The sequence below is a fragment of the Barbus barbus genome (genome assembly GCF_936440315.1).
Source record: "Barbus barbus genome assembly, chromosome: 39".
Classification (NCBI taxonomy): Eukaryota; Metazoa; Chordata; class Actinopteri; order Cypriniformes; family Cyprinidae; genus Barbus; species Barbus barbus.
Genome location: NC_136717.1, coordinates 13,833,127 through 13,859,681, shown reverse-complemented (window position 1 = coordinate 13,859,681; position 26,555 = coordinate 13,833,127). Strand labels below are relative to the sequence as shown.

The 26,555-nt window shown below is 41.4% G+C and overlaps 2 protein-coding genes across 2 annotated transcripts in view; one reads left to right on the top strand and one right to left on the bottom strand.

Annotated features, from left to right (window-relative positions):
- Positions 1-26,555, bottom strand: part of LOC306858201 (staphylococcal nuclease domain-containing protein 1) — a 189,156-nt gene that overhangs the window by 61,169 nt on the left and 101,432 nt on the right. The window lies entirely within an intron of this gene.
- LOC306858310 (leucine-rich repeat-containing protein 4-like) lies at positions 21,185-25,674 on the top strand. The gene is made up of 2 exons (XM_079398765.1): positions 21,185-21,919; positions 22,071-25,674. The coding sequence occupies exon 2, from the start codon at positions 22,700-22,702 to the stop codon at positions 25,280-25,282; it is 2,583 nt and encodes an 860-aa protein (XP_079254891.1). The 5' UTR covers positions 21,185-21,919; positions 22,071-22,699; the 3' UTR covers positions 25,283-25,674.

The following is a 26,555-nucleotide window of genomic DNA, read 5'->3' as shown; positions in this document are numbered from 1 at the left end:
CACAATGAAGAACTTCCAAGCCGACGACACATTTATAAGCGGATGTGAGCGTAAGTGTGCCATCAAAACGGACCGGCTGTGATATGTGTGTTCGATTTGAAGCAGGAGCGTGCAGACCGATCGGCGTTTAGCATCAAAGTACCGCGAGAGCGATTCGAAAGCATGCGGAGCAATCTGCTCTCTGTATCTCACGCGGTGCTTTGATGTCATACATTTTGATGTTTGCGCATTCAAGTCGAACCGAGAAAGAGACTTTGGTCAAACACACTCCTGTCTACAAGCTTGCAATCTCTCTCTCTCCGCCCAGACACCCCTGATGCATTTCAGTGCTGGCTATTGCTATGTGTTGTTTTTACTCATTTTAATTAAAATTAGGCAATATTTAATGGCATTTATTCAAATGTTGCAATTCTGCTACGCTGGGTCTCCGAGGCTTAAGGTTGTTTGTGAGGGAGAGAGAGATTGAATTAGAGATTAAAGCATATGGCCTTTATCTTGGCAAATAGATTTAAAATCTCTTGCTTATCCAAATACAAGGTTAAACTCAACGCACTCGCCTGCAATTCGGAGAAAACCCCAAACATTTCATGTAAGCCTTAATAAAGCAATATATAATTACAGGAGTTTAATCTCAATGACCCCAAAACTCAAAGATTAATATCTTTGCGGTATTCTTTCCTGGCACAACATCGTGACTCATACACAAAGACAGCATGGATAAACAGAGAAAAATGTGTCAGTGTGATTAGAGAGCAGCAGAGAAGCTTTCCACACACATGTAAGATATATCACAGACAATATCCAAACGCCTCTACTGATGGCTCGAGCCTTCGCTCATCCATTGCAGCATATTACCACGTTTGCAATACTAATTTACCATCGCAAAGTAACGCTGGAGTCATCCATGCCGAAAGATTGGATGGTTAGTGTGATGTTTTTCATAATTGTCAAGGGATGCTAAACTCCACTTGTGTACTCTTAGCAAGCGTGACTATGTGCAGTTGGTTATGAGGAATATGGCTGCACTGGGTTACCAATAAGTAGCACTGATGCTAGTCATTTCAGCTTTTAAGTAATAAAAAAAAAAGAAGCAATTTGTTCACTATTGACAAAAATCACACCTCCAAACATGAACTAAAAGAGTCCTGCTGCCCCACATAGACGATAGATGTGGCGAGCAGTAATTTTGGTGTATTATACAACAGTCAAGATGGACATGCAAGCAGCCATTTGCTAAAAATATGCATTTTATTGTGAACATGTGAAAAACACTTTTTCCCCCTCACACAAACTCTATAATGGACCCTGGAGTGAAACTGGGTGTGTGACAGACTGTAGGTGGATGTCTGGGCAAGTCAGGGCCATGTTTTGCTGGGTGCTCACACTGATGGACGCATCAAACATCTCACCACCACATAGACGCTCATCCCACACAGAAACAGGAAAACACACTAGCACAGTAAGGGCAGGCGAAGTCTTGAATAGCCAGGCCCAGATGGCTCCCAGCAGAGGTTTCCAGAGCCACTATGGCTCCCTGTGGATGGAGCGTTTGAGCCAACATGGCTCCCGCTGGATCACAAATGGCTTCTGCAAGTGTGAAAAATGCTGCACAGAGGAGAAACATTAAAAAGGAGAGAGATTGATTTCCAGTGCGGCTCGCTTTTAGAGGAAAAAATGGGCCCTGCCCACTTCAAATGGGTCACGGTGAGGGATGATATTATCTTTAAGAGCTGATGGTCACAAGAAAGGATGACAACCACAACAGACAGATAAATTTACGTTCATTTAAAGCTTCAACCTGGTTAACCTTGCCTGAGAGCATCCCTAACAAATGATATACAGATTCCCCAAACAGTCAACACTGCCAGAATAATAAACACACACTCAGGACCCTTCACACTTCCTTCTGTTGTTTTTAATCACCGGAAAGCCCTTCACAGACTTTAAATCTTATTTTATGGCATAGACCAATTACTGAGGGCGTCTCTCTCGCTCTGTAACTCAAAACCAAACATGTTGGCGAAATACAGGAAGGATATCCTTACATGACCGTGTTACTGTAGTCCGTGAAGTCCTTTTGAAAACTGATGATATGTAGGATTTGCCACCAATTTGTGACATTAACTTAATAAAAATAATGCTTTAATATTTTAAGTAAGGGAAGGGATTTCACACACTAGTTCTGGGCAAAAAAAAAAGCTAGAAATTTGTCAAGTATTTGTTGGTATAATCAATAAATTAATATTTTTTTATTATACAATTACTCTACCATTATCTTTTTTTTTTTTTTTTTTTTTGCATTTAACTATGATGTAGCTGAAATCAGGAGAGGAGAAATCCAGTGTTGATGTACAAAAAAGAAAAAAAAGACTGAAACAAACTAAAATATTAAAAAGTTTTGTGCCATCCATACAGGGCATCTGTATAACAAACAAGCTTCTCGCACTCAACTAAATGTTTCATAAACCCTTCATTTATTGGCACATACAGAGTTTACTGGCCTGGCTTGTGCACAATCTTGTGTTTTTGGGGTAGCAGAACAGTTTTATTTATGTCTGTGTGGTGGTCGATGAAGGTGAACTTTCCCAGGTGTGCAGTTGCTTGGATCACACATCTCAAATTTGTGGGGTGAGAATGTGTGTATCTGTGTGTGTTTGTATCGATTAAGCTTCAGGGCACATGCATCAGTGTCACAGTCATGCTGTCTGAACAATCTCTCAAATATGGGACCCATTATGAGCTCGGAAAACACATGCCAGTCGGCCCATCACACACACACACACACACACACACAAACAGATCCAGCGCAATCAAACCTTTTCCCCATTGCCATTTTCAACATACGCAAATAAAACTCCACCACCATTAAAACTGCCATTTATTTTAACCATCTATTTCAACTCAAAAAGCAAAATTAAAATTCATGATCGCTCTTGCTCTCCTTTCATCAAAATTGTCTAAATTATGGATCATTTAAAAGGGTCAAAGTAGATCTCTTACACCCCGTGAAAGCAGCTGCAATCAGGACGGACATTTTTGACAGTCAAGCCGAGAATCAATAAGATTTAGTCCAGAGAGAGACAAACGTGAGTAAAATGTATTAATAGATCTGAACACTAATGGCTGTTTCTTAGGCATTTTGGCTGTGCAGACTTTTACAAAACTCCCTAAGTTTTTTCTTCTTTCTGAAAAATCACAACTTTAATTAGTTGTTTATTTATGTGTTTATTTCATTATAACATTATGAACAAATTCTGTGGTAGAAATGGCAGTACAGGCATTTAAAAAAAAAAAAAAAATCCTTTGTCTTGCTGTGGCAAATTCCATAGCTAGCATTTTATGCATTCTCTATACAACCCGAAAAAAATATTTTAAAATAAATAGTAAAATTGTTGCAGTATTATTATTTACTATTTAGTCTCTTCATGGGACACTAAAATGTATTTTAACAGTAGCAGTGATATTATATAAGCATGAAAAAGTTTCAAAATAGTTCATCTGTGACTTTCATATTACAAAAAGGAAAGAAAAAAGTCAAAATCTAGGGCATAAAAGTGCCTGTAGTTGCAGAAACAGCTGAATGCAGAGCTGAATGCAGAGCTCATCGGTGGCAGGATCGTCTGAAGCTCCAGCTGGGTGTTATGTTAATGCTGTTATTATGTTTGTTGATGGCTCTGCTGTGAGGGTCCACTTTGTGAGGTCTGCCATTATAAGGATAGATCTGTGTGTGTTTGGGTGAGTGACCTTTATAATTACAGATCACAAACACAGTAAAAAGCAAATGTAGATGCCGCAATGCCAAGTCAAGTCAGCTTTATTGTCAATTCTTCCACATGTACAGCACATACATACAGAGAATTGAAATTGCGTTACTCTCAGACCCTTGGTGCATATAGTTAACATTAAACACGTTCAGATACAGATAAATAGTTTAAACATTTGTACATACAACTATGCAAATATACAAATGAGGATATTGTAGAAAAAAATAAGAATTAGATCGATAAAGTGGCATAAGGCGCCTGGCAGATAGAGTGCAAAACCAGTTAAAAACAACACTGTGTAGATATATTTGTAGTGCAAAAGAGCTTATCAGTCTGAGGACATTGTAGAAAAATAAAAAAAGAGAGATAAAGTGCATAAGGCACATGGCAGAATAGATGGAGTGCAAACCAGTTGAATGTACAAAAACAAAACTGTGCAGATTTGTTTTGTTTTGTTATGAGTGTAGTGCAAGAAGAGCTTATCAGTCTGTTAAAGTGACAAGTTGAAGTGACTGTTCGGATAGTCTGACAAAAACTATCCGAAGAGGTAATTTGCAGTCAATGTTGGATGGGTAGTGATCAGCCAATGCTGCACAAGTGACAGGTGCCGGTCACAGTTTGTTGGTCGGTGGGGGGGGGGGGGGTCACAGAGTCAGAGTTCCTAGTGTGTTGCTGTGTTAAATGGGGGTGAAAGAGGGGAGGGGGGGCAAGGACGGGAGGGAGTTCAGCTTCCTGACAGCCTGATGTATGAAGCTGTCCTTCAGTCTGCTGGTCCTCGCCTGGAGACTCCGCAGTCTCCTCCCTGATGGCAGCAGACTGAAGAAGCTGTGTGTCGGGTGGGTGGGATCACCTGCAATGCGGAGGGCTCTGCGGGTGAGACGGGTGTTGTAAATGTCCTGGAGGAAGGGGAGAGAGACCCCAACGATCTTCTCAGCTGCTCTCACTATGCGTTGAAGTGACTTGCGGCAGGATGCGTTGCAAGCGCCATACCACACAGTGATGCAGCTAGTTAGGATGCTCTCGATGGTGCCTCTGTAGAAGGTGCACATGATGGGGGCCGGGGCTCTGGCTCTTCTAAATTTGCGGAAAAAGTAGAGATGCTGCTGTGCTTTCTTGGCCAGTGCTACAGTGTTGTTAGTCCAGGAGAGGTCCTCAGTGATGTGCACACCCAGGAACTTGGTGCTGCTCACTCTCTCCACAGTCGCACCGTTGATGGTCAGAGGGGCATGCTGAGTGTGTACTCTCCTGAAGTCAACAACAATCTCCTTCGTCTTCTTCACATTCAGAGAGAGATTGTTGTCACTGCACCACCCGGCCAGGCGGCTCACCTCGCTCCTGTAGTTTGCCTCATCTCTGTTGCTAATGAGACCCACCACAGTCGTGTCATCCGCAAACTTAATGAAAATGTTGGAGTTGTGTGATGGTGTGCAGTCGCGGGCCAGCAGAGTGAAGAGGAGGGGGCTCAGCACACATCCTTGGGGGGCCCCAGTGTTCAGTGTGATGGTGCTGGATGTGTTACTGCCGACCCGTACTGCTTGAGGTCTCCCGGTCAGGAAGTCCAACAGCCAGTTGCACAGAGAGGTATTGAGCCCCAGCTGGGCCAGTTTGTGAGTGAGCTGTTGAGGGATGATTGTGTTGAATGCTGAACTGAAGTCCATGAACAGCATCCTGACATATGAGTCTTTTTTCTCCAGATGTGTGAGGGCTGGGTGGAGGGCAGTGGTGATGGCATCATCGGTCGAGCGGTTGGACCTATATGCAAACTGGAAGGGGTCCAGGGAGGGGGGGAGGACAGACTTGATGTGGTGCAAGACTAGCCGTTCAAAGCACTTCATGAGGATAGGAGTGAGTGCTATTGGACGGTAGTCATTGAAGCAGGATGGAGATGACTTCTTAGGGACTGGAATGATGGTGGTAGCTTTGAAGCATGTGGGGACAACAGCCTGATTTAGTGAGATGTTGAAGATGTCTGCGAAGACCTCAGTGAGTTCCACTGCACAGTCTCTCAGTACACGCCCAGGAATGTTGTCAGGACCCGGAGCTTTGCGTGAATTGATCCTGCTGAGGGACCTCCTCACGCTGTCCGGGGACAGCGTCATCACCTGGTCACCGGGAGGAGGTGGAGTCTTCTGTGCAGTGGTGCTGTTTTGTGCCTCAAAGCGAGCAAAGAAGGCATTCAGCTCGTTCAGCAGGGGGATGGTGTTGTCACAGGTCTGTGGTGGGGGCTTGTAATTAGTGCAGCTTTAGTTAAATTAATGCAGCTTTAACTCAAGTGTGAGGCTCTGAGGAAACGCTTGTTACCAACCACTACCACGAGACAAACATGCACAACTGCACCTCACATAAGAGAATGAAAGTACATGTGAAACACACAATATTAAGTAAGGTGCACTGCACAGAGTTCAGAGGTGGCACTTAACCTTGTGTAACCATAGCAACCACGTCAAATTATGGCACCATGCGGTGCCATCTGTGAGGTAAAAGCATAACAGGAAGGACAGTCAGCCAGAACAGGAAGCAGATACACCAGATGGCCCCCACGGTACAGTTTGTAATGTAAAGTGCTTGAGATGCTTCAAAATACTGTGTCTGATAGCACCTGGATCCGCATAAGCATTATCTAAATAAGAACATAACAGACTTCTATTGTTTTCATATAAACCTAATTATAGACGGACAAAAACCCTAGAAATAAAATATATATTTTTTTTATTTAGAAAAAAATGATTTGCAATCAAAAAGCAATAACTGGAAATTATTATATTACTACTTTAAGTTAAATTAAATCAATCAATAAAATCAATTAAACAATCCCTAGCCCAACCACTAAAATAAAACTGAAATGTAAAGAATCAAAAAACTAATTTAAAATCAATTTTAAAAAAAATATTTCTAATCTTAAAATTAGCCTATATTTGAACAAATTTACATTCTAAATTAATAATAAAAAATAACAGTTATGTATACCACGCTAAAGGAACACTGCACATTTAGAATTTAGAAAAATATGCATTAATAATAAACATTTCATTTGAATAATAATACCCAAAAAGAGTGGTTCTGTAGATTTAGTCAACTTATTGGAAGAATTGTGTTACCACTCATACTCACTTATCTTTGTCCAGAATAACTAACAGGGTTTCAGACAAGTCTTCATTTTATTTTCTGCAGGTGAATTTGTTTGTTCCATATGCTTTATTTCTGTTCTGTAATGTTTACTGAAACACATACTGTACAAAAAAAAGCATACACAGACATTGGTTAGCTAAGACTAAAACCTCTGGTACAACCGTGAAAGCCCCAGAGGTTTCAGGGTGAATCCATAAAATGGATTAGCCCCTACCAAATAAATGATGGATCGAAGCACTAATGGTAGAGGATCTATTCTGGATTCAAAATATACAGTTAATGGGCCTTTTAATCAAAAGAAAGCACTCTCATAAACAGTGGTCAAACAGAGTAATACAACAGCAGCAAAGATTAAACAAGAAGAACGTTCTTCTTTAAACATGGCTTAAATCAATGGCTCAATCTAAGGCCAATGCGTGAGAGTCCATTGATTGAAAGCAAGAGAGAGTTGTTAAACCTCTCTGAAAAAGCAAAGCAGAATTAATACATCAGTAAGAGTGCCCTATAGGCACTTCCGCCCATCAGACTAGCAGAAAGCTGGCAGACAACATTTGCTATAGGTTCAAACTCCCAGTCATGTAACTGTTAGAGGGCTGAAGTTCAAGAGGGAGTAGTGTTGTAATACATTGTGTGTGTGCGCTTGTGAGTGGACGTGTGAGTGTCTACCATTTTCGGATTTAGTGCTGACTCAAAAGGTCCAGCACTGCACTAAATAAAAGCAGGAGTGTTTTAGCAGGACAGCCAATGAAATGAGACAGCTACAAGAATAAAAGTCACATGCAGAGGAAGAAATCAAGGAAGTTAATAAAAGTCCAGCGGTCAAGAGTCAGTTCAACTTAAGTGAATGAAAATGTTTGTGTAAACTGAGTAAATTATGATAAAAATATATATAAACTGCACTGGGCATTTTCTGAAAATGAGAACTACCTCTCTCCTTTATTGATTCTAAATAAACTGGCATCATGATTTCTATGAAATATTGCTATGAAATCTGCCTTTATATTACTGAAATTACAGTACATGATACAGTACTGATACATTTATATCAAAGTGGATAAAGAAATAGGTGAATTTTTTCACATTTCGTTGATCAATGATAGTGGTATTATTAACTAAATATATATAAAAATAGTAAACAAATAAAGCTGAAAGTAAATAAATATTAGGTTAAAAAAAAGAAAAGCAATAAGTTCAAAAGCTAAAAAGTAAAAAAAGCTTAATCAAAAATTAATGAAATAAATGAGTGTCAAGCTCAAAAGGATCATAATGTTTACAAAAAACAACAAAAAAGTCAGACATGAGAGGTACACCATGTCTACTTAAACTAAGTCAAGAAACAAAATGAGGAAGTCAACAAAAGTAATCAAAGATTATGCATTGCTAAGTCAAGCCACTAAATGACCTGGAAGACAAGATGAAAGTAGGAGGTGAGGCATGAGGGGCTGATTTTTTTGTTCGCCATGTAATTTACTGCAGGGAAAAAAGCAGAATTAAGCAAAAAGCTTCATTATCTGCATTACTTAATGCCTTTTAACACAAAACATCCTCCTGAGGGTTGAAAACAAGTAGCGAATCACTGGCAATGCTGGCGAAAGATATGGAAATCACACCGGTTTTGAGTGCAGATGTTGGCAGTGGTGTTCAAGTATCTCCCAAATGGTGTCCATTTAAAAGTCTGTCAGTGAGGCTGCATTTTGAACAGTTTGCATTAAGCAGCTTTAATACTACACACACACAAATCCTTTGACACACACACACACGCAAACACTTAGCGAATGATGCAAGTTTGAAATTGTGTGAGTGGCGGTACTTGTTCTCATAAGAGCATTTATATGCCTGCATGCGTACACAAATCCCACCAGTGCGTGTTTGCACGTGTGCATTTGCTTGGATGTTTAAAGGCGTATGAAGCCTTTATTCTAATGACTCCCATGGCCTCTGTGGGAACAGGTCAATATTTAGTCGATGAGACTCGTGGTCCCCTCTAAATGACCTACATGGCTTTATGGAGCAATCAATCCTGAAAGGACCCCTACGACACAAGCTCTTCTATTCGGTCTCATTGCAAACAAACAGCTGGAACATCTGAAGCATCTTCAGAACCTGGAGCGGTTCCTCTGGGGGTCAAATTATCTTTAGACTACAGTGTCTCTTCAAGCTCTCTTCAAGAAATTCAGAAGAACCCTCAAGATGAGCTAGAAATCCCAAATGTCCAGCCGAGAGACGCATGAGGTCACACATCATAATAAAAGTGTTTCCTTCATATCCTCTCTTAAACTGGTCAATCTCCACACGGCACAAAGACCAGCAGGGGAGGGTGGAGAAATCAATACCCCTGATCTCTCTCCACAGGGGTACATGCACTGCTCTCTTCACGTCAGGAACTCTGTAACAAATGACATTGGCTGGTGAGAAGTCATGTGACTTGTGTGAATGATATTCGTATCTATGGTTACGGCTCAAGCTGAGGTGATCAAAGAGAAACAACGACCCGTGGTTTGAAAGACAACATTAACGGAAGCAGTATAGAAATTTAAATGATTTTTCGTTGGACCATTTCAGGATAATGATTGAGAGCATGAGAAGTCATAGAGCGTGAATGGAGACATCTGATTGGATGAAGGGATGACAATAGAAGGAGGAACGATTGAGTGAGCTTCTGAATGGACTCTAACAGCATGGCTGTTAAAATCAATGGCGGCAATAACTGCAATCCATCTCTTTCACGGCTGCCCTTGCACCCTGATCAATGTGTATTGAGCTACATCTGTAATATTGCTAATATCAGACATTATTTCCTTTCCAGATGACTGATCAGAAATATGTAGACTTGTATTTGTGGAGGAATTAGGCCACAAATAGGTTTAGGTTTTAGTTAGCAAAGGTCCACTGCACTACAAGGAAATGAAAGTATAAACGATCATCCAATTATTTATTTATTTATTTGAAAGAAATCAATACTTTCGGCAAGGCTACATCAAAATGATTAAAAGTGATATTAAATTAAAGTTTAAGTTTAAAAATATTTTTTGACATTTCTTGAGCATCAAATGATGTGACACTGAAGGCTAAAAATAATCTTTGCAGAATAAATTACATTTTAAAATTATACAAAAAAAAAAAAAAAAAAGGTTTTGCTACATTTTTTGACCAAACAAATGTAGCCACAGTGATCATAAGTTGCTAATTTTAAAACGATTGAAAATCTTACTGACCCCAAACTACTGTACTGACTGACTAGGTGATAAAAATAAGGGTATGCTGTCACGTTGTGTCTATATATGAGCATTTATGGGGAAGGATAGCAGAATAACAGTTATGGGGAGTCGTCAAAAATCTGTCATGCTACATTAAACACATTTAGGAAGGGAAATGATTTGCAACTGAATCAAGACACATTATTCCCAGAAGTAGCGCATTCACATCACGTCGACACACACATCCATCACACGCATGCACAGATAGATCACAATGAAAGCCAATTCCTAGGTCAAGGTAGTCCAGTTACGTAAAAAGACAGACAATGGCAGCTCTCATGGCCTTCAGAATCTCAAAGAGAGCGATGAGTGCCATGTTGTAAAAGTCAGAAGACATTCAGACCACATAGCTTTACACTTCATTTCCCATAGAGCTGTGCATTAGAAAGTCATGAAGTGTTATGTGGATTGTTTCCAAGCATGCCTATTCGCTGTGATAATGTAGACTATAAAATCAGCAAAACAAACGCATATTAGGAGCGAAGTGTAAAAACAAAAAGAATGTATCCTTAACATCAGCCTGACATTTCTCATTGAGCACAGCTGTTATTTGGCTTTTCCCAAGTGTCAGAGGGAGGGGTGACGCAAAGCGGCAGGCAATCATGGGAAGCGCATCACCATTTATCTAGAGCCCCCTTTCCCACCAACACTCAGAATGATGTGCCAACCAGTGTCACTCAAATGGCCATTTTTGCCCGTCCCGCTCTGACAGCCGAACAAGAATAGGACAGAACAACAGAAAACAAGGAATAGGAGGAGGAGGGCTGGGGGTTGAGAATCGCATTTCATTTTTCAGTGTCTTTCGTTAAGCAGGAGTCGAACCCCTGAGGCATGGCGTGAAACGCCGAAAAGACCTGCCACAGTGACAAACACGACACAATGTATAAACTGAAAAGAGTGCACTAGATTTAAAATGAAATAAATTTGAAAAAAGTCAGAAGGTTTGCACACGTTCAAACATATGAATGACAGACATTCGAGTCAGTTTCATGTTATTTCCTGCTGATATTACTTCCGTTTTCTATGAAAGTGGCACGGAGGACACAAATAAAACAAAGGAAAAAAATGAAGCTACATGAAACCATCTTCCCAAGAGTAAAGGGTCTGACTCAAAACCAGACACTGGAGCACATATATCTTGTACAAAGCAATTGACCAAATTAATGAGCTGGAATATGCCAGTGAATTTCCATTTGTCTCGGAATGGCCTTTGGCCCTGTGATATATTCAGGGAATTTGCTCTCCATTTCTACAACAACTCATTTTTTGCATTTCCAAGAGCAAGTGTATTGTCAAAAAGAGGAGATGGTGTAGACCAACAGCAACTGAGAGAAGAATATATCATAATGAGTTTTACATCCAAAGTCACAATCTAAATAATCCAGCACAGGCTGTCAATCGGTATTGACTCTTAAAGGACAAAAAGCTCTTGAGATGTTGTGTAACATTTCAAATGTCAGTCTATTCAATACATAGGGTATTGCAGAGCTGTGAAAGGTGTCTGGAGTTAGAGACGGTGAAAGACATCCGACAGTTTCACAGTCTCATCTTTACTCTAATCAAATACGCATAGGATGCAGTGTACAAATGCAATTAAAGTGTGACTGTCTCTTAGCCTGGGTGATCTTTATGAACACTTGACCCAAGTTCACCTGAGGTCTTTGCTTGAATCAGAAATAAGGAAATGCCACATCATCTCCTTTAGGCTCAAAACACAATGCAAGTAACACAAAACATGGCAACTGAACACAATTGGACCGAAAGTACTGAGGGCTCATTAGAATACAGTTGGAAATGGAAAAATAAAAATAAAATAAAGTGACACTGACAATTGCCACAATGTCCCAAGGACAACCTGTCAATCAATTACAAGTTCTGGCAGCAAAAAAAAGAAAAAGTAAAATTCTGAAGCTCTCCTTGATACGGTCTAAACGATTGACTTCTTGTCAAACCCAAGGCTGTGCACCCAAACAGCTTCATGAGAAAGAGGTAGCAGAAAGAGCGATGGAGAAACGATTGACTTTCTCTTAAATCCCCTCTCTTTTTGCCCCCCTTAAGACTGCGGGATGCTCAGATGCTGCTAATCAGCCAGAAAGAGGAAGTCTGCCTGAACATAGACACATTCTGACTCTGAAATCAGGAAAAGAGGAGCAGATAAAGTAAAAGAAAGGCAGGAGAGAGGAGAGACAGATCCAATACTAAGATACGATGAAGTGCCATACATTCCGTTATCCAGCAGAAAACAGCGCTTAACTGAGATCGAGTCAGAATTACACTTCTAAGAAATGTGCATGGGCCGCACGGGAAGGGAAAGTGCGAATCAGATGGATGATGAGAGGGAAAACGAGTGGGTAGGGGTCGAGTAAGGAGTCTGCTGCAAACTTATGTCTGAGCAGACATCTGAAGCACGAGATGTGCTGGTGAAAAATCAGCCGTGAAGTGAAGGCCCCATCAGCATTTATGCCAGCAGCTTTGAGAGTAGTGTGCTTATTGGTAAGCAGAAGCAGCGCTGAGTGGTTGCTGTTATGTAACACTGCACCAACGTTATTAAGGTTTATGCAATCGCGGGTCACTGATGTGTGCTGAAGACGTGAGCAACCTTTTGTTGTTCACTTCATACACCACATGCTGTTTTCACAGCAGCTTTGCTGACCAATTACAAATCAAAAAAACCAAGAGGATTGAAATCAAAATGTACAGCTTATAGATAGAAGAGAATAACTATGTGAATTGGACTATAGGGGGTTTTTGCTTAGTCGGGCTACAGTCATCTTTGATCGGTTATGACTTAAGATACTGTCATATTTACAGTTGTTTAGAGAGTTTCCATGGGCATTATATGAATAGAAATGCACACAAATGGGAATTTCACTAGATGGTGAAAAATGTATGTAGATTTTACAATGGTTCAGTGGTTCATGTGAATTTGCTACATACACCAACGGACAGCTGGTTAGTTAGAAAGTTACTTTGTGAGCAGTGCTTCAAACATCATTATGGAACTGACAATAAACAATTAACTTTTTTTTTTTTTGCAACATTTCACCAAAACTTTGCTAATGTGACTGCAACTTTACAAGACAAGGTGTAACTGAATATTTGAAGGAACATGTCAAGCATCATGTATACAACGCAAAGGACATTTGTAGTATAATTAAGCTGGACAAAGCAAAGATATAACCACATTATCTTGGGTTTGTAAGTCAAAATTTGCAAAAACAGGATTGTTATGATTTTAGTGTGACTATAGCGTTGGCATTTTAAAAAAAAGGCTAATTAATATTAGTTCAACTGATATCAAACTTTCAAAGTGTACAAGATTTTTTTTTGTTAATGATGGAAGTATTTTTCAATGTGTATTCATAAAAAGACAACCAAAGTCAGCAAGACGTCCTTGAATTCCTTTTTAAAGAATGCATTTTAAGTATGTAGAACAAGATCACGCCCTTGCAATGCATTGATCCAGCATTTACTTCTTGCAAACTTTCTAGCCTAATTATAAAATTCAAAACTCACCCTTCAATTAACAAAAGACGAGTCTACATGATCTCAAACTACTAGATAGCATCTGAAGATGCTTTAAGACATGTAAGAAACTGATAATTACATTGTCTCCCTGGTTTCTGACAACTACATAGACATATTATTCAAAATTTACAATAAAAGGTACATATACAATAAAAACATTCAGCTCTCAGACAGGCTTGACAGGTAAAACGTGGGTGTTATTTTTTATTTTCCAGTTTGTCTATGGCTATTTTTAAATCTAAAATATGAGAGGACGTGGCTAACTTACAGCTCATATTATGGCTTGGATAGTAGTATTTTCACAAAAAAGTTGCAAACATCACCTGTACTCACAGCATATTGAAAAATTGTTAAATCGATACCTCATAATTGCTCACTGTGGAATTATCTGCATCTTTATACCTGCCGCTGGTAAGATAGTGAGGAAATATGCTCTACTTTCATGCTATTCTCTCTCAGATCCAAAAAGGGTCTTATATAAACCTTTCAGCTGGGGGGCATGGAGCTACGCTTGTGCAATGTATGAGAGAATAAGTGTGTGTGCAAGTGAGAGAGATACAAAGTGACGTAGGCCCTGTCGTCAGCAGCTCTGGGGATGAGTGGAGTTTACTCTTTTACTTCCTCACTTACACTCCCCCCTCCTTTGTTTCCCTCATTTTAGTGTTCTCTTTTCTTGTCTGATGTTCTGTCTGTTTTTTAGCAGAAGGTTGAAGAAGAGAGTGAGCACACAGCCTGAAGACAAGGCTTTCACCAAAGCGAAAGATCCAAGTTGGGATGACCTGCATACGGCACTGTGAAATTCATCTGGGAAAAACGGAGATGGAGAAAATGCAAGACAAGCAGGAAGTGGTGTGCTAAAGCAAAATAAAGTGTATTAACAATAATAGTAACAATAATAAAAAAAAACACTACTCTATGACAGGCAGCTGTATCATTAAGGGGACTTTCTAAATAAATGGCAAAACTGTGGTAAAATAGTTTCCTAGTTTAAACATCTTAACTCACTTTATCCTACTTAAAAATTGGAGACTAGATATGATATTAACAAACTCTGCAGGAATTTCCTGTAGTAGGAATCTCTTTAGAAAAAACATGATGTTGTATGACAGCACACGTGTCTGAGTGTGTTGGGGCCAGGGGCTCATACGCTTCTTCATATAATATTTAAAGCCATGTTACTCTGTAACTGTCAAGATGAGTGAACCCTATGTCTCTATATGGTCGAAAAATAGTAGTATAAAAAAAAAAAAAAAAATTTACCCCACATAAATAAATACAGCATGCCACTCAGGGCTGGTGCATGAAGGACACTGATCTGGCCCTGAGCGAGAGCATCTAAATTTTAAAACAAGCTCCTCTTAAAGCACTATATTATTCGGAAATCACACAAGAGCAGTGTAGAACTACTGTTCAACGTTATGAGTGACATTACTGCATTCCAACAACACACACACAGGCTGTCAATCGATTAAAAAAATAAATCAATTTCACACTTTTGCTGTAATTTACTGAGACTAATCACATAAAATCTGTAATCAGAAATGTTTAGAGAAACAACACTAAGATGGTATATTTTAAATATTTGTTTAATGGCATCTTTTTACTCTGAATAATAAGAATAAAGGCAAGTATCAAGTATCAAGTAGCAAAGATCAGCCCACACATGGATTTTAAATCTGCATGCCTGGTTAGCAAAAAATGAAAAAATGAAAACAAAATGCAGGCATGTATATATGAAAAGGGGATTTTGAGAAAAGGGTCTCTAAACAAATCTGCTTGCATTAGCAGGGCTTCAAATGACAAACAGAAGGGCCATCAGTCGTATTTAAACCTCCTCCCCACTATTTTTTTCCTTTCGCACCATGTCATCAATCGCTCACTCTCTGCGTCCTCATTGTCAGAAGGTTTTGAGAACACGGCTCAACTCTAGCCAGAGCGAGGAGTGGCCCCTGTTTTATTGAGCTGGGCTTTGAATGTGTTCTCTGCATACAGCAGGCAGTCACCTCAGGGAAATCCCATACTGCACCGCAACACAAAACACATTTAAGAAAGGTCACAACCCACAGTTTAAGGGGATTTATTCTAGAGCTTTCCATCATATTCCCCAGGACCCCTTTAGCTTTCTCCACAACCCACTGGTCCCCCACTTTAGTGATGGTGCGGCTGCGTGTTTGAAACCGCATTGGATAGACATTAGCTAAACCGAACATTAGCATATTTCTGTACCAGTGCACACAAGATTAAACACACTTACCTTGAGTGACTGAAAAATGGACACTCTGTAAAAACGTAATTTACACTTCCCATTCTAGGCAGCCAATTGTCTATACATCAGAAACTCGAATGTGGATCGCCACTAAGTGTGAAGGAAACTTTGACTGGGGGATATAAGCACAAAGCTAGCATGGCAGAGTGAGTCTATAGAGTATCCATATTTTCCAACACCGTAAAAACTCACCTTGATTTGCCTTTTCTGAGTGGATATAATTTTTTTGTGCATTAGATTGCATGTAGGCCTGTGCACCTTTCTCTCTCCCCTTCACATCTAGAAAATGCTGTGGGCATATTGTTCGTTTAAATCTAACAGACCTCAATCTTCCTGTAACTCTACAGCTTAATGGTGCCATTGGAATATATTAGACCCCATTATATACCCCAATATAAAGCCCCTGTGAAATATTACACCAAAATCTCGTTCCTCAGAGCCTCTGAGCTTCTAGCAGCAGTCATGGGTGATATCTGATGCCGCCAAGATGGCCTTTTGGTGACCTCGTATGAATATTTTTTTTTTTGGAAGATGAGGAACGAGAGTGAAATATAACCGCAATCTGTAGGTATTGTGCATGATAAGGTGAGGATAATATTGGACATTTGGCATAAAAAGTAAGATGAGCACAGCGGACTGATTTGATAAACTTGAGATTTAAAGGCAATTGAATGCAGGAGCAATACATTTCTGTAACCAATAAGTCTACAAATTTGTCTTATGCTCAATCAAGTCAGGAATGTACTGCGACTCAATTCTGTTTTTCCTTGCAAACATTTGGTTTCCTGGCTGAATGTTTTTGGTGTTGAACACTGTTGTGAATTCTGCTCATTTAAACTTGTCACCAAGGTAACGCTATCTAGCTGGCTAGCATAGAAGAGGTTATTAGAATGGGTTTAAAAATTATGAAATTACATGTATTACCAGTAAAGGTATTGCACTGCTTACCACTGTTTTTCCAGCAGATGTGATTAAAAAAAACACCATGTAAGTGAATATTTAGTGTAATTAAAGATTGTTTAATGTAAATGTAACTATATATAACTTAACATATACAAAAATAAAACAAACATATGCATATGCAAACATTCACACACACACACATCGTATGCTGTCCAGATAAATAATTTGCATCTTTTATGGTCAGCCAGGAGAGAGAAAAAAAATCCAAGTCATTTTGCAGCAAGAACACCAATCTCAGCTGGGTGTTTCTAGAGCGGAAGTCTGACTGGGTGGGATTTATTTGCACGATGGGATTCAAATTGAGAGGAGATGGATGGGATTGCCTGATTGTGAGATTGCAGGGGCAGAAAGAAGCCCTTGCTCCATCCTCTAGCTGTTTAGTGAGAGGTTTAAAGCCCTTCAGCAAAACACAGCCATTTATTCACATAGTCCCACACAGACTCAGAAAGAGGCTTTTACAGATGCTGGGTGGCATGACAGTTCAGGGGAAATGAGCACTGAGTGTTCTAGAATGCTAAGCAAGCCAGGCCAATCATAATGCAGCTAAACCCTACCCTGTTTGAGAATTATTTTAAATGATCTTTTAACATTCCAGAAAAGGCTCAGTTCTGAACTGTCATACAGTTTCTACAACCAAACTATGGTGCAAATCAACATAATTACTTTAATCACACATTTGCAAGGCTGTTATGGTTTTGTAGCATATGCTCACTCTAAGTTGGTTACGACTTTAAAAATGAAAAACACAGCCACCTAAGTGTGCCCACACATTACAGTTTGCTACCGCAAACCCACTGAATTGAGGAGGGAAGTAGGAAAAAAAAAAAAGGAAAAAAAAAATTATATTTTTGTGTTACATTCAAAAGTAGCTAATATGTTATTCAATAAAAATTTGGTGCAATTGGACCCAATGAGCTGGGTCCATTTGCATTTCGGAAATTCAATTTGCTGTATTCCTGCTTAATTTCCAGTCCAGTTTTCAAAGCGCATTTTATTCATTCTCATCCATCAATCGTTCAGTCTAGTGTGCAAGGGCCCTTAAATATTCTTTATCTACACCGCATATTGTTTTTTTCAGGAAAAACAATTTGGCACTCAATAATGACATCGTTTTACCCTTGAGTGAATGCTTCATTTCAGTGTGTACGTTACGTTAAAAAGGGCCATTTAATATGCAGTTAAATAAGGACTCAGGGTTCTCATCCTCTGCTAATGAATACTCTATATCAGGCCTCAAGAACCACCAGAGAACAAAAAAATTTAACTCCGCTCCCTATATCTCATTAAAAGAAGTCAGTCAGTCATTTTGACATGAGGCACCTTCCACATACCCACAGAAGTGCAAGTTGAAATTTAGAACTGGATCAAAGATTCATGAACAAACCATTCAAACTGGTTTTGTGAAAAGAATAAAAGAAATATAAAAAAATGTAAAAAACAGTAATAGTTGACAAATCAAATTTATGTGCAAGGCTGTTGCATGTTTTCCAGAAGATCAGTAGCGCACAAGTCATATGGGCCATTTTTTTTTTTTGTGGTGTTATTGCCTCCTTTTTTGAAGTTTGAATGCTTCAGTCAACCTTGTTATTTCATGATCAGCACAGTCTTCAAATGTGTCCTTTTGCACTCTTTGTAAATAAAGTCACATAGGTTTGGAACAATAATGTGAGTAAATGACTAGACACTTGCTTTTTGTGTGAACTATCCCTTTAAAATAACTGCATAAGCTTTCAATCAGGGTTGGAACATTCTAAAAAACAGAGAAGTTTAATGAAGGTCATTAGTTTGCAAACAATAGCCATTACAAGAGTGCTGGAGGAGGAGGCAGAAGGGATGACACTCTCTCCATCCCTTCGGAGTGGATTGTCTTGAGCTCAGTCAATCCATCACAGGGAAAAACAACCAAGACAAATATCATTAACCATCCACTGGCCCTCAAATATTATATTACAGACAGTTAAAATAGAGTGGGGGGATTTTGGAAAGGAAATAGAGGCCTGGAGCAGAGAACAGAAAACTAGAACAGATATGAAATGATGAGAGAGGATGAAACGGAGGGAAAGATGAGATGATAACACAGTGAAATGATACATAAACCTCTAAATCTTGTTGCATGTGTTTACTAACAGCTGTTCACAGCTGGACAATATGATGTGAATGATAGCGGACAGAGAGCTCAGGTTACTGTGGCGGCTGTAATCTCTTTTAGAATTAATTCCTGGAAATTGAAATGAAATTGAAAGTAAGTGTCTGGTCACCCCTCCTCACTCAAGGTCACAAGTGTTAGCCGAAATCAGTGTTTCCACCTGCCTTAGGCTGATTGATTCAGAGCATGAGAGAAATAATGAAAAAATCTAAAGGTTTGGTCAACAAGGGTGGAAAGAGCACGTGTTTCAAGGTGTCCACTTCCTATGGAGATATCCATCTATATATCTATCTTAGTTTCACAACAAACAAATCAGGTGCAATATTATTGGGTGCTTAAACTTCATATATGCGTTACATTCAAGTGTGTCTCTAGGGAACTGCCTGATTTACGGAAATCAACCAATGAAATCAGGTCATACATTTCTATGCAGCTTTATTTTTAATTGTTGGAATGCCACATTGTTAATAAATTATATGTAAAAGGTTTGCCACCTTTTCCCAACTTCTACACATATGCTCTGAAAGACTACTGTACAGAAAGCACAAATATCGCTGGGTTGGTACTGGTCCTCTTCAGCGAATTGGACGAGGGAAGTAGGCTGACCTACATGCAGCAGACCCTATATCCCAGATAGACTGGCAAACCCTGAGGCGGCCATCCTGCCCTCGCTTGCCCACTTACTGACAAGACCCAACCCGCCAAACTGGGTCGCTGGTGCCGATACAGAGCAGACCTCTCCCTGCGTCCTTCAGCCTGAGGCGGGTTGAGCTGGCAAGCTGGGCCCTCTCCGCCAGCATAAGATCATTCCAGAAGGCCTGGGGTTTGAAGGGGTGGGGGTTGGGTGTCCCCACTACATGCATGGTGTTCTGGGTCAGCGTCACAGCAAGAGAGTGGAATGGCCCAAATGATGGTGGAGGGCTGCCAATGGCCACCCGCAGTCACACACTCCGAGGTTTGTAGTCCATGGACACAAAAAAATATACATTACACACTCAAGCACACATAGGTCATAATTCACTAGAGGGTAAGCCCATGGTTCATATGTATATATGCATTTAAATAATGTCTCCAGACATGCTTTATGCAGCAGGGACACAAATCCCTAAATGTGTCCTATTTCGTTGCCACAAGACATTCACAATCTCACACTCACTGTCACACATACACAGTGGTGTGTCAAAATGCCAGCCATTGGTTGCCCAGGGTGCTGTTTAGCACTGCTGTTCAATTCTATGACATCTGTTGTTACAAGCGTGAGATGCAAGCACCTCTTTAAAGTACCTTTCTCCTGCTGGCTAACACTGGGCGAAAGCCAACATGCCCAATGTTTGAGAGAGTGATTACAGGGCCATGCTTTAAAAGAGCACTGCTAAGCAGCTCTGTTCGTAGAGGAAATGGTTTAAAATGGTGAGCCCTATTCTCTTCGAGCAGGGACCATCTTACTGCATGACAGGGGAGATATTTTAATCTTAGAAGGGAGGATAAAAGAGAGAGAGAGAAAGTGAAAAAAAGTGTCCTCACACCACAGGCCCAGCTTTGCACAGTACAGAGACTCCCTCTACCGCATCCAGAGGAGGCTTAATCCATCTTAAGAGAGCAATAGCCTTTGCCGGCACACACGCTGAGCTGTCCAGTACCCCTCCCATGATTCCCTATAGACTAAGCACACCGGTCAAACAGTATCGGCACGCGCTCACACGAGGTTCAGTCAACAGAGAAGTCTCACTGACCAAGTGGTGGGTCAGACCACACAAATCACTCCACCTCATCACATCAACTCGAGGGGAGGGGGGTCCCAGCTGGGAATGTGGAGGACAAAGTAAAATCATTCCTCAATCGGACGGTTCTTATATGAGAGACAGAAGCAACCGGGTGCAAATCGCAGCGGTTCACTTGCAGACTGCAGACAACTAAACAAATCTACAAAATACCAGAACCTTGAAGAGAGACGGTGAGAAAGAAAGAAATAGCGCGAGAAAGAGAGCATGAGCGGGCGAGGAGAGAACGAGAACGAGAGAGAGAGAGAGAGAGAGAGAGAGAGAGGAGGGGGCGGACACGGATGAGCTAACGTACTAAAACCAATGCATCAAACCAATGCACTGCTTGGAGTGTGATGCGTCAGCAGTACATTCACGTTTTCATTGAAGGACAAAAAGAAGAGCAGGCATGTAAGCCTGTGTCCCGGATGCCTGCTACTGCACCACAGAACATAGCAAAAAACACATCGGCGGGAAGGTGGACTAACCCGGGGCCAGAGAGGTTAAAAATAAAAAGGACAGAAAGGAGGGAGCGAGGGAAGATGTTGCCATGGGCAGCCACTTTTCCCTAGCCTCAGCGCTCGTCCACCAGCTCGAGCCGAACAGCTGTGCCGCTGACAAAGCTGAGAGCTCCAACTCTGCACTGAGCTCAGGGCACTGCAGCGCTATACGGATACTTCTCTGATCGACACAACGTCACAGAGAGGGGGGAGAAACGCTCTCTTTTCTCTCTCATTCCAGGGGGAGAGAGAGCACGCTCGAAAGCAGGAGAGAGCGAAGGAAAACGAGGCAGAGAGAGAGAGCGATCTCTCTACTGTGAACGAGCCTTCTTACAGAGCTGCCTCTGCACTGGTACCCCCCTTTAGACCTCCCCTGGACTCTCGTCAACTTCTTACAGAAATATTGAAGGATTATTGGGAAAAGTGTAGAAAGAACCCTGCAGCCTTCGCTGAGTGCAAGCGCGAGAGCACGGAGATGGAACGCGGAGCTACTTAAGAAAAGAAATGCGCTAATGACCGCAGTGTCACAGTCTTTTCAGCTGGACAAGGTGCTGACAAATCGAGCGGACAAAACGTACTGAGAGGGAGAGAGATGGACAAAGTAAAGTGAGTGGAAACACCGGAGGGACACTTTTATTATTCTTTAAACAAAAGCATAGAAGAACATTTGAAAAGACTGGATTTCTCATTCTTATTCCTCTCTCTTTACCCCCTCTAACTACCCCTCCCTTTTTTTCCTCCCCCTACTCTGGTTTAGCATGTGTGAGCAGTCCTCTATGGAGACACGGGCATTTAGTAGCAGCATCAAGCGGAGGTATCCAAGGACAAGTATCTGTGGATAGTGTGAGAGCGAGCGCTTCTATAGGAGCCAAACTGGATTGGTACTTTTGCCTAAAGCTCTGAGGCCCTGCAGAGCTGCTACACGTCTCCTCGGATGCTCCTCTGTGGATTTATTAGGGGCCATTTTGGCATTCATCTCTTGTTTTCTGACAAATGAAAAAAAGAGAAGGCGTTGCTTATCCTGGGAATATAGGAATTTGAGGAAAAAAAAAAAAAATCTATCTTGTGATTGCAAAAATTGGACGCATAAAACCTTTGAGGTAGGTGTTGAGCCCTTCCAACCATTTTTTATACAAAATATATTCCCTCGATTTATTTGATTCATTATTCCTTGGCTTTTCACTTCTCCCTTTTTACTCAAGTACTTGTCACTGAACGTTTAGCCTCCAGTTCAGTAAATGGAAAAACAATCTAGAGTGTTGTTTAACCCAGGGTAGGGCTTCATTAGTCAGAGGTGAACCCCTCCCCTTCCCCCCGCTTACTACCCCCCTCTCCCCAACCACCATCATCACCCCACAACCCCCCCCAGACGATGCTGAATTATGAATGTGCCACATCATGAGTCTCCTGGGGCGGGTAGCTGTGCGTCGAGCCAGGAAAGCCGCCCTGCTCTGTGCCCTGTTTCTCATGGTTCAAGCGTGTGTGGAGGTGGCGGCCGCGGCAGGGCCCCAGGGCTGCCCGACTGATTGCTCCTGTAACAACCAGCTAAGCAAGGTGGTGTGCACCAGGCGTGGGCTCACTCGCGTGCCACCAGGTATACCCAGCAACACCCGGCACCTAAACCTGATGGAGAACGCCATCGAGGCTGTGCAGGCCGACTCTTTCCGCAACCTCCATCACCTGGAGATACTACAGCTGGGCCGCAATGCCATTAGACAGATTGAAGTGGGTGCCTTCAGTGGACTGACCAATCTCAACACACTGGAACTATTTGATAACAGGTTGACAGTGGTGCCAAGTGGGGCATTTGAGTATCTGTCCAAGCTGCGAGAGCTGTGGCTGAGAAATAACCCCATTGAAAGCATCCCTTCGTATGCATTTAACCGAGTGCCATCCCTAATGAGATTGGATTTGGGTGAACTGAGGAAACTAGAGTACATCTCCGATGGGGCCTTTGAAGGTCTAGTCAACCTCAAGTACCTCAACCTGGGGATGTGCAACATTCGAGGGGAGATGCCAAACCTGACGCCTCTGGTTGGGTTGGAAGAGCTGGAAATCTCAGAGAACCTCTTTCCTGAGATTAAACCAGGTTCATTCAGGGGACTATCTTCACTCAAAAAAATATGGATCATGAACTCTCAAATAGGGCTAATTGAGCGAAATGCATTTGATGACCTGGCGTCTTTGGTGGAGCTGAATTTGGCCCACAATAATCTAAGCTCACTGCCCCATGACCTCTTTACACCACTGAAATTCCTGGTGGAAATTCACCTCCACCACAACCCCTGGAACTGTGGCTGTGACTCACTCTGGCTTGCGCGCTGGCTACGTGAGTACATACCCACCAACTCCACATGCTGTGGGCGTTGTCACTCCCCTGCACACATGAGAGGCCGTCAGTTGGTTGAGCTGGACCGGGGTGACACCGGGGCAATGCAATGCTCCGCCCCTTTTATCGCAGATGCCCCAAGAGACCTGAATATTTCTGCTGAACGTGTGGCAGAACTGCGATGTCGAACAGCGGCCATGTCTGCTGTGCGATGGCTCCTACCGAATGGGACGGTTCTAACTCATGCATCAAGCCACCCACGGATAACACTGCTGAATGATGGGACTTTGAACTTTTCGAACGTGCTAGCAGGTGACACGGGCATGTATACCTGCATGGTGTCCAACGCGGCCGGAAATTCCAATGCTTCGGCCTATCTAAACGTAAGTGCGGCTGAGCTCAATACGTCCAACCTCAGCTACTTCACCACAGTCACAGTGGAGGTGCTGAGCCCTAGATCTGAAATGCCCAAGCCCAAAACCACCACGACTACAGCAGGTGCCAGCACCACTACAACGGCCTCACCATCCGTCTTTCAGCCAGTTTTCATCTCTACGCCGACAGTACTGCTCCAGAGCACTGACACTCCACCAAGTCGCCCATCTGTTGTACCTGGCTCAAAAGCAACGACAGGAAAGCCGCCCAACCCAGCCAGTACCAGTCTGGATGAGGTGATGAAGACAACAAAGATCATTATCGGTTGTTTCGTGGCAGTAACCTTGCTAGCAGCAATCATGCTAATTGTATTTTATAAACTACGAAAGCGGCATCAGCAGAGAAACAATGGTGTTGCAGCCAGAACTGTGGAGATTATTCCGGCAGAGGAAGAATTGCCACCACCGGCATCTGCTGCCAATACAACAGGGGAGGGGGCACTGACTCTACCAGAGATAAGGGATCATAACAGTACTTACAAACTGGACTACAACACCCACAAGTCTGACTACGGCTACAAACCAAAACTAGAATACGGTACCCATAAACTCAAGGATGATTTCGGCATCCACAAACATAAGTCAGACTACAACACCTACAAAGCTAAACCAGACTATATGTACCAACCTACTTTGGAATACAGCTCTTACAAACTGACAGACTATCCACATAAGTCATTGCCGGATTATCACATACACAAAAAAGCTGAGCAGAGCCCCTACAAACATGGATTTAGTACTCACAAACCGGACTACAAATCTCATACTCCTAAACCAGACTTCAGCCCGTTCAAACCAGAGTATGGTGTTCCAAAATCCAAAACGGACTACAGTATGCCCAAGCTCAAATCCGATTACAGCCCCTTCAAGACAGACAGCAGCCTTTTCAAACCTGACTACAGTGCTTTCAAGGCAGAGTACAGTCCCCTCAAAGCAGAATATGTCAGTTGTGGCTTCAGCCCTCACAAGTCCAAAATGGATTACAGTCCTCACAAGGTGGACTACAGCCCGCATAAGATTGACTACAGCACCCTGAAGCCCAAATTCAACACTTATAAGCCACCGGGCCATGGTGCCAAATGGACAGAGAGCAACAGCATTGGAAATTCTTTGCCTCGAACCATGCCCAGCGCTCTCACAGCTACTCCTGAGGCCCTTGTTCTAAAAACTCACACCAAGGAGAAAGTACAAGAGACTCAGATATAGTCTGGCCCACAACAAATCAGAACCTCAGTCAAAACGACCCTCTCTCCCCCTATAGGCCCACCCTGACCTGAGCATAAAAACATGCAATAGAATGCACAAAAGAGGAGAAAAAAAAGACAGGAACTACTTTTTTGTACAGAGTGCAATTCTTAAAGACTGATTCTTGTTGTACATGCTTATAAATAAATATATATGGAAAAACTGAAACTACCATGGGCTGGTAATAGAAAAGCAGATTATATAAAAAAAATAAATTTAAACTATTTTTTAACTTATAACTCCTATTTAAAAGATGAGTTGTTTTAAGATGCTGTACTGAATTTAAGATATGAGGGTAGTCTTGTTTAAAAGGGCATTCTGTGTGATTTCTAAACGCTACAGAGAATGCAGTGAAAAATATAAAAAAGAAAAAAAAACATTTATACTGAGAAGTCTCTCTTGAAAAAAATAAATGAAAAACAGAACAGTAAAAGGTCAGTGTTGATCTTTGCAGGTTTATCTTGTAAAAGCACCATGAATTTGTACTGTGCCAAATGTTACAAATGCAATAAAAGGATTTTTGGAAGAAAAGAAAAAAGAAGAACCATTTAGATATTTTTTCTCTCTTGATGTACTGTTGCGATCAGCCAAATGCTTTAGACACTGCAGTAGGGCTCACTGCAGTTCTGATTTAACCCTCTGAGTGCTGGGTGCCGCTGAAATCTAAAAGGCTGGGCAGAGGCTGTTTTTCTCCTTTTTTCTTTTTACTTTGTATGCTTTTCAGTGCTACAGTGTCTTAACTGAGCTTTTATAATTTATTGGTGAATTGCTATTTTACAAATCACAAGAGAAGGCTTGTTAAAAATGACATATTTCACTGCATTATTTCCAAAGTTCTGCTATTAGTGTCAGGTAAACATGACTGAGTTTGCACGTTGTTGTTTGGACAATTGCTGCCTGCCGAAGGTTTCAAAATACATTAAAAAGACAGAGGTCTGCACAAAAAAAGCTGGCCTGCCTTTGCTTTTAGCACTTTAGAACGGTATGGTTAAAAAGAAGTGGTTATTAAGCCATTTGAAAAACATTTGGAGTGAAACATCCATTTCTAACTCAATGCTTTTACTAGAACCGAGCGATGCGTGTAGATAAAACATGACGATTTTTCTTTTGTTTCACCAGCAATTGCCTCTGCACATTGCAAGCCAATGCATTAGACATTGACATCACACGGACGGGAAGTGAGTTGTCAAATCATGTAGATTCTGTATGCTCATAAGAGGTGCGTCATGACATA

Bases quoted from the DNA above. Each gene is read 5' to 3' on its own strand.
- LOC306858310 (XM_079398765.1), top strand. From the start codon at position 22,700: ATGTGCCACATCATGAGTCTCCTGGGGCGGGTAGCTGTGCGTCGAGCC.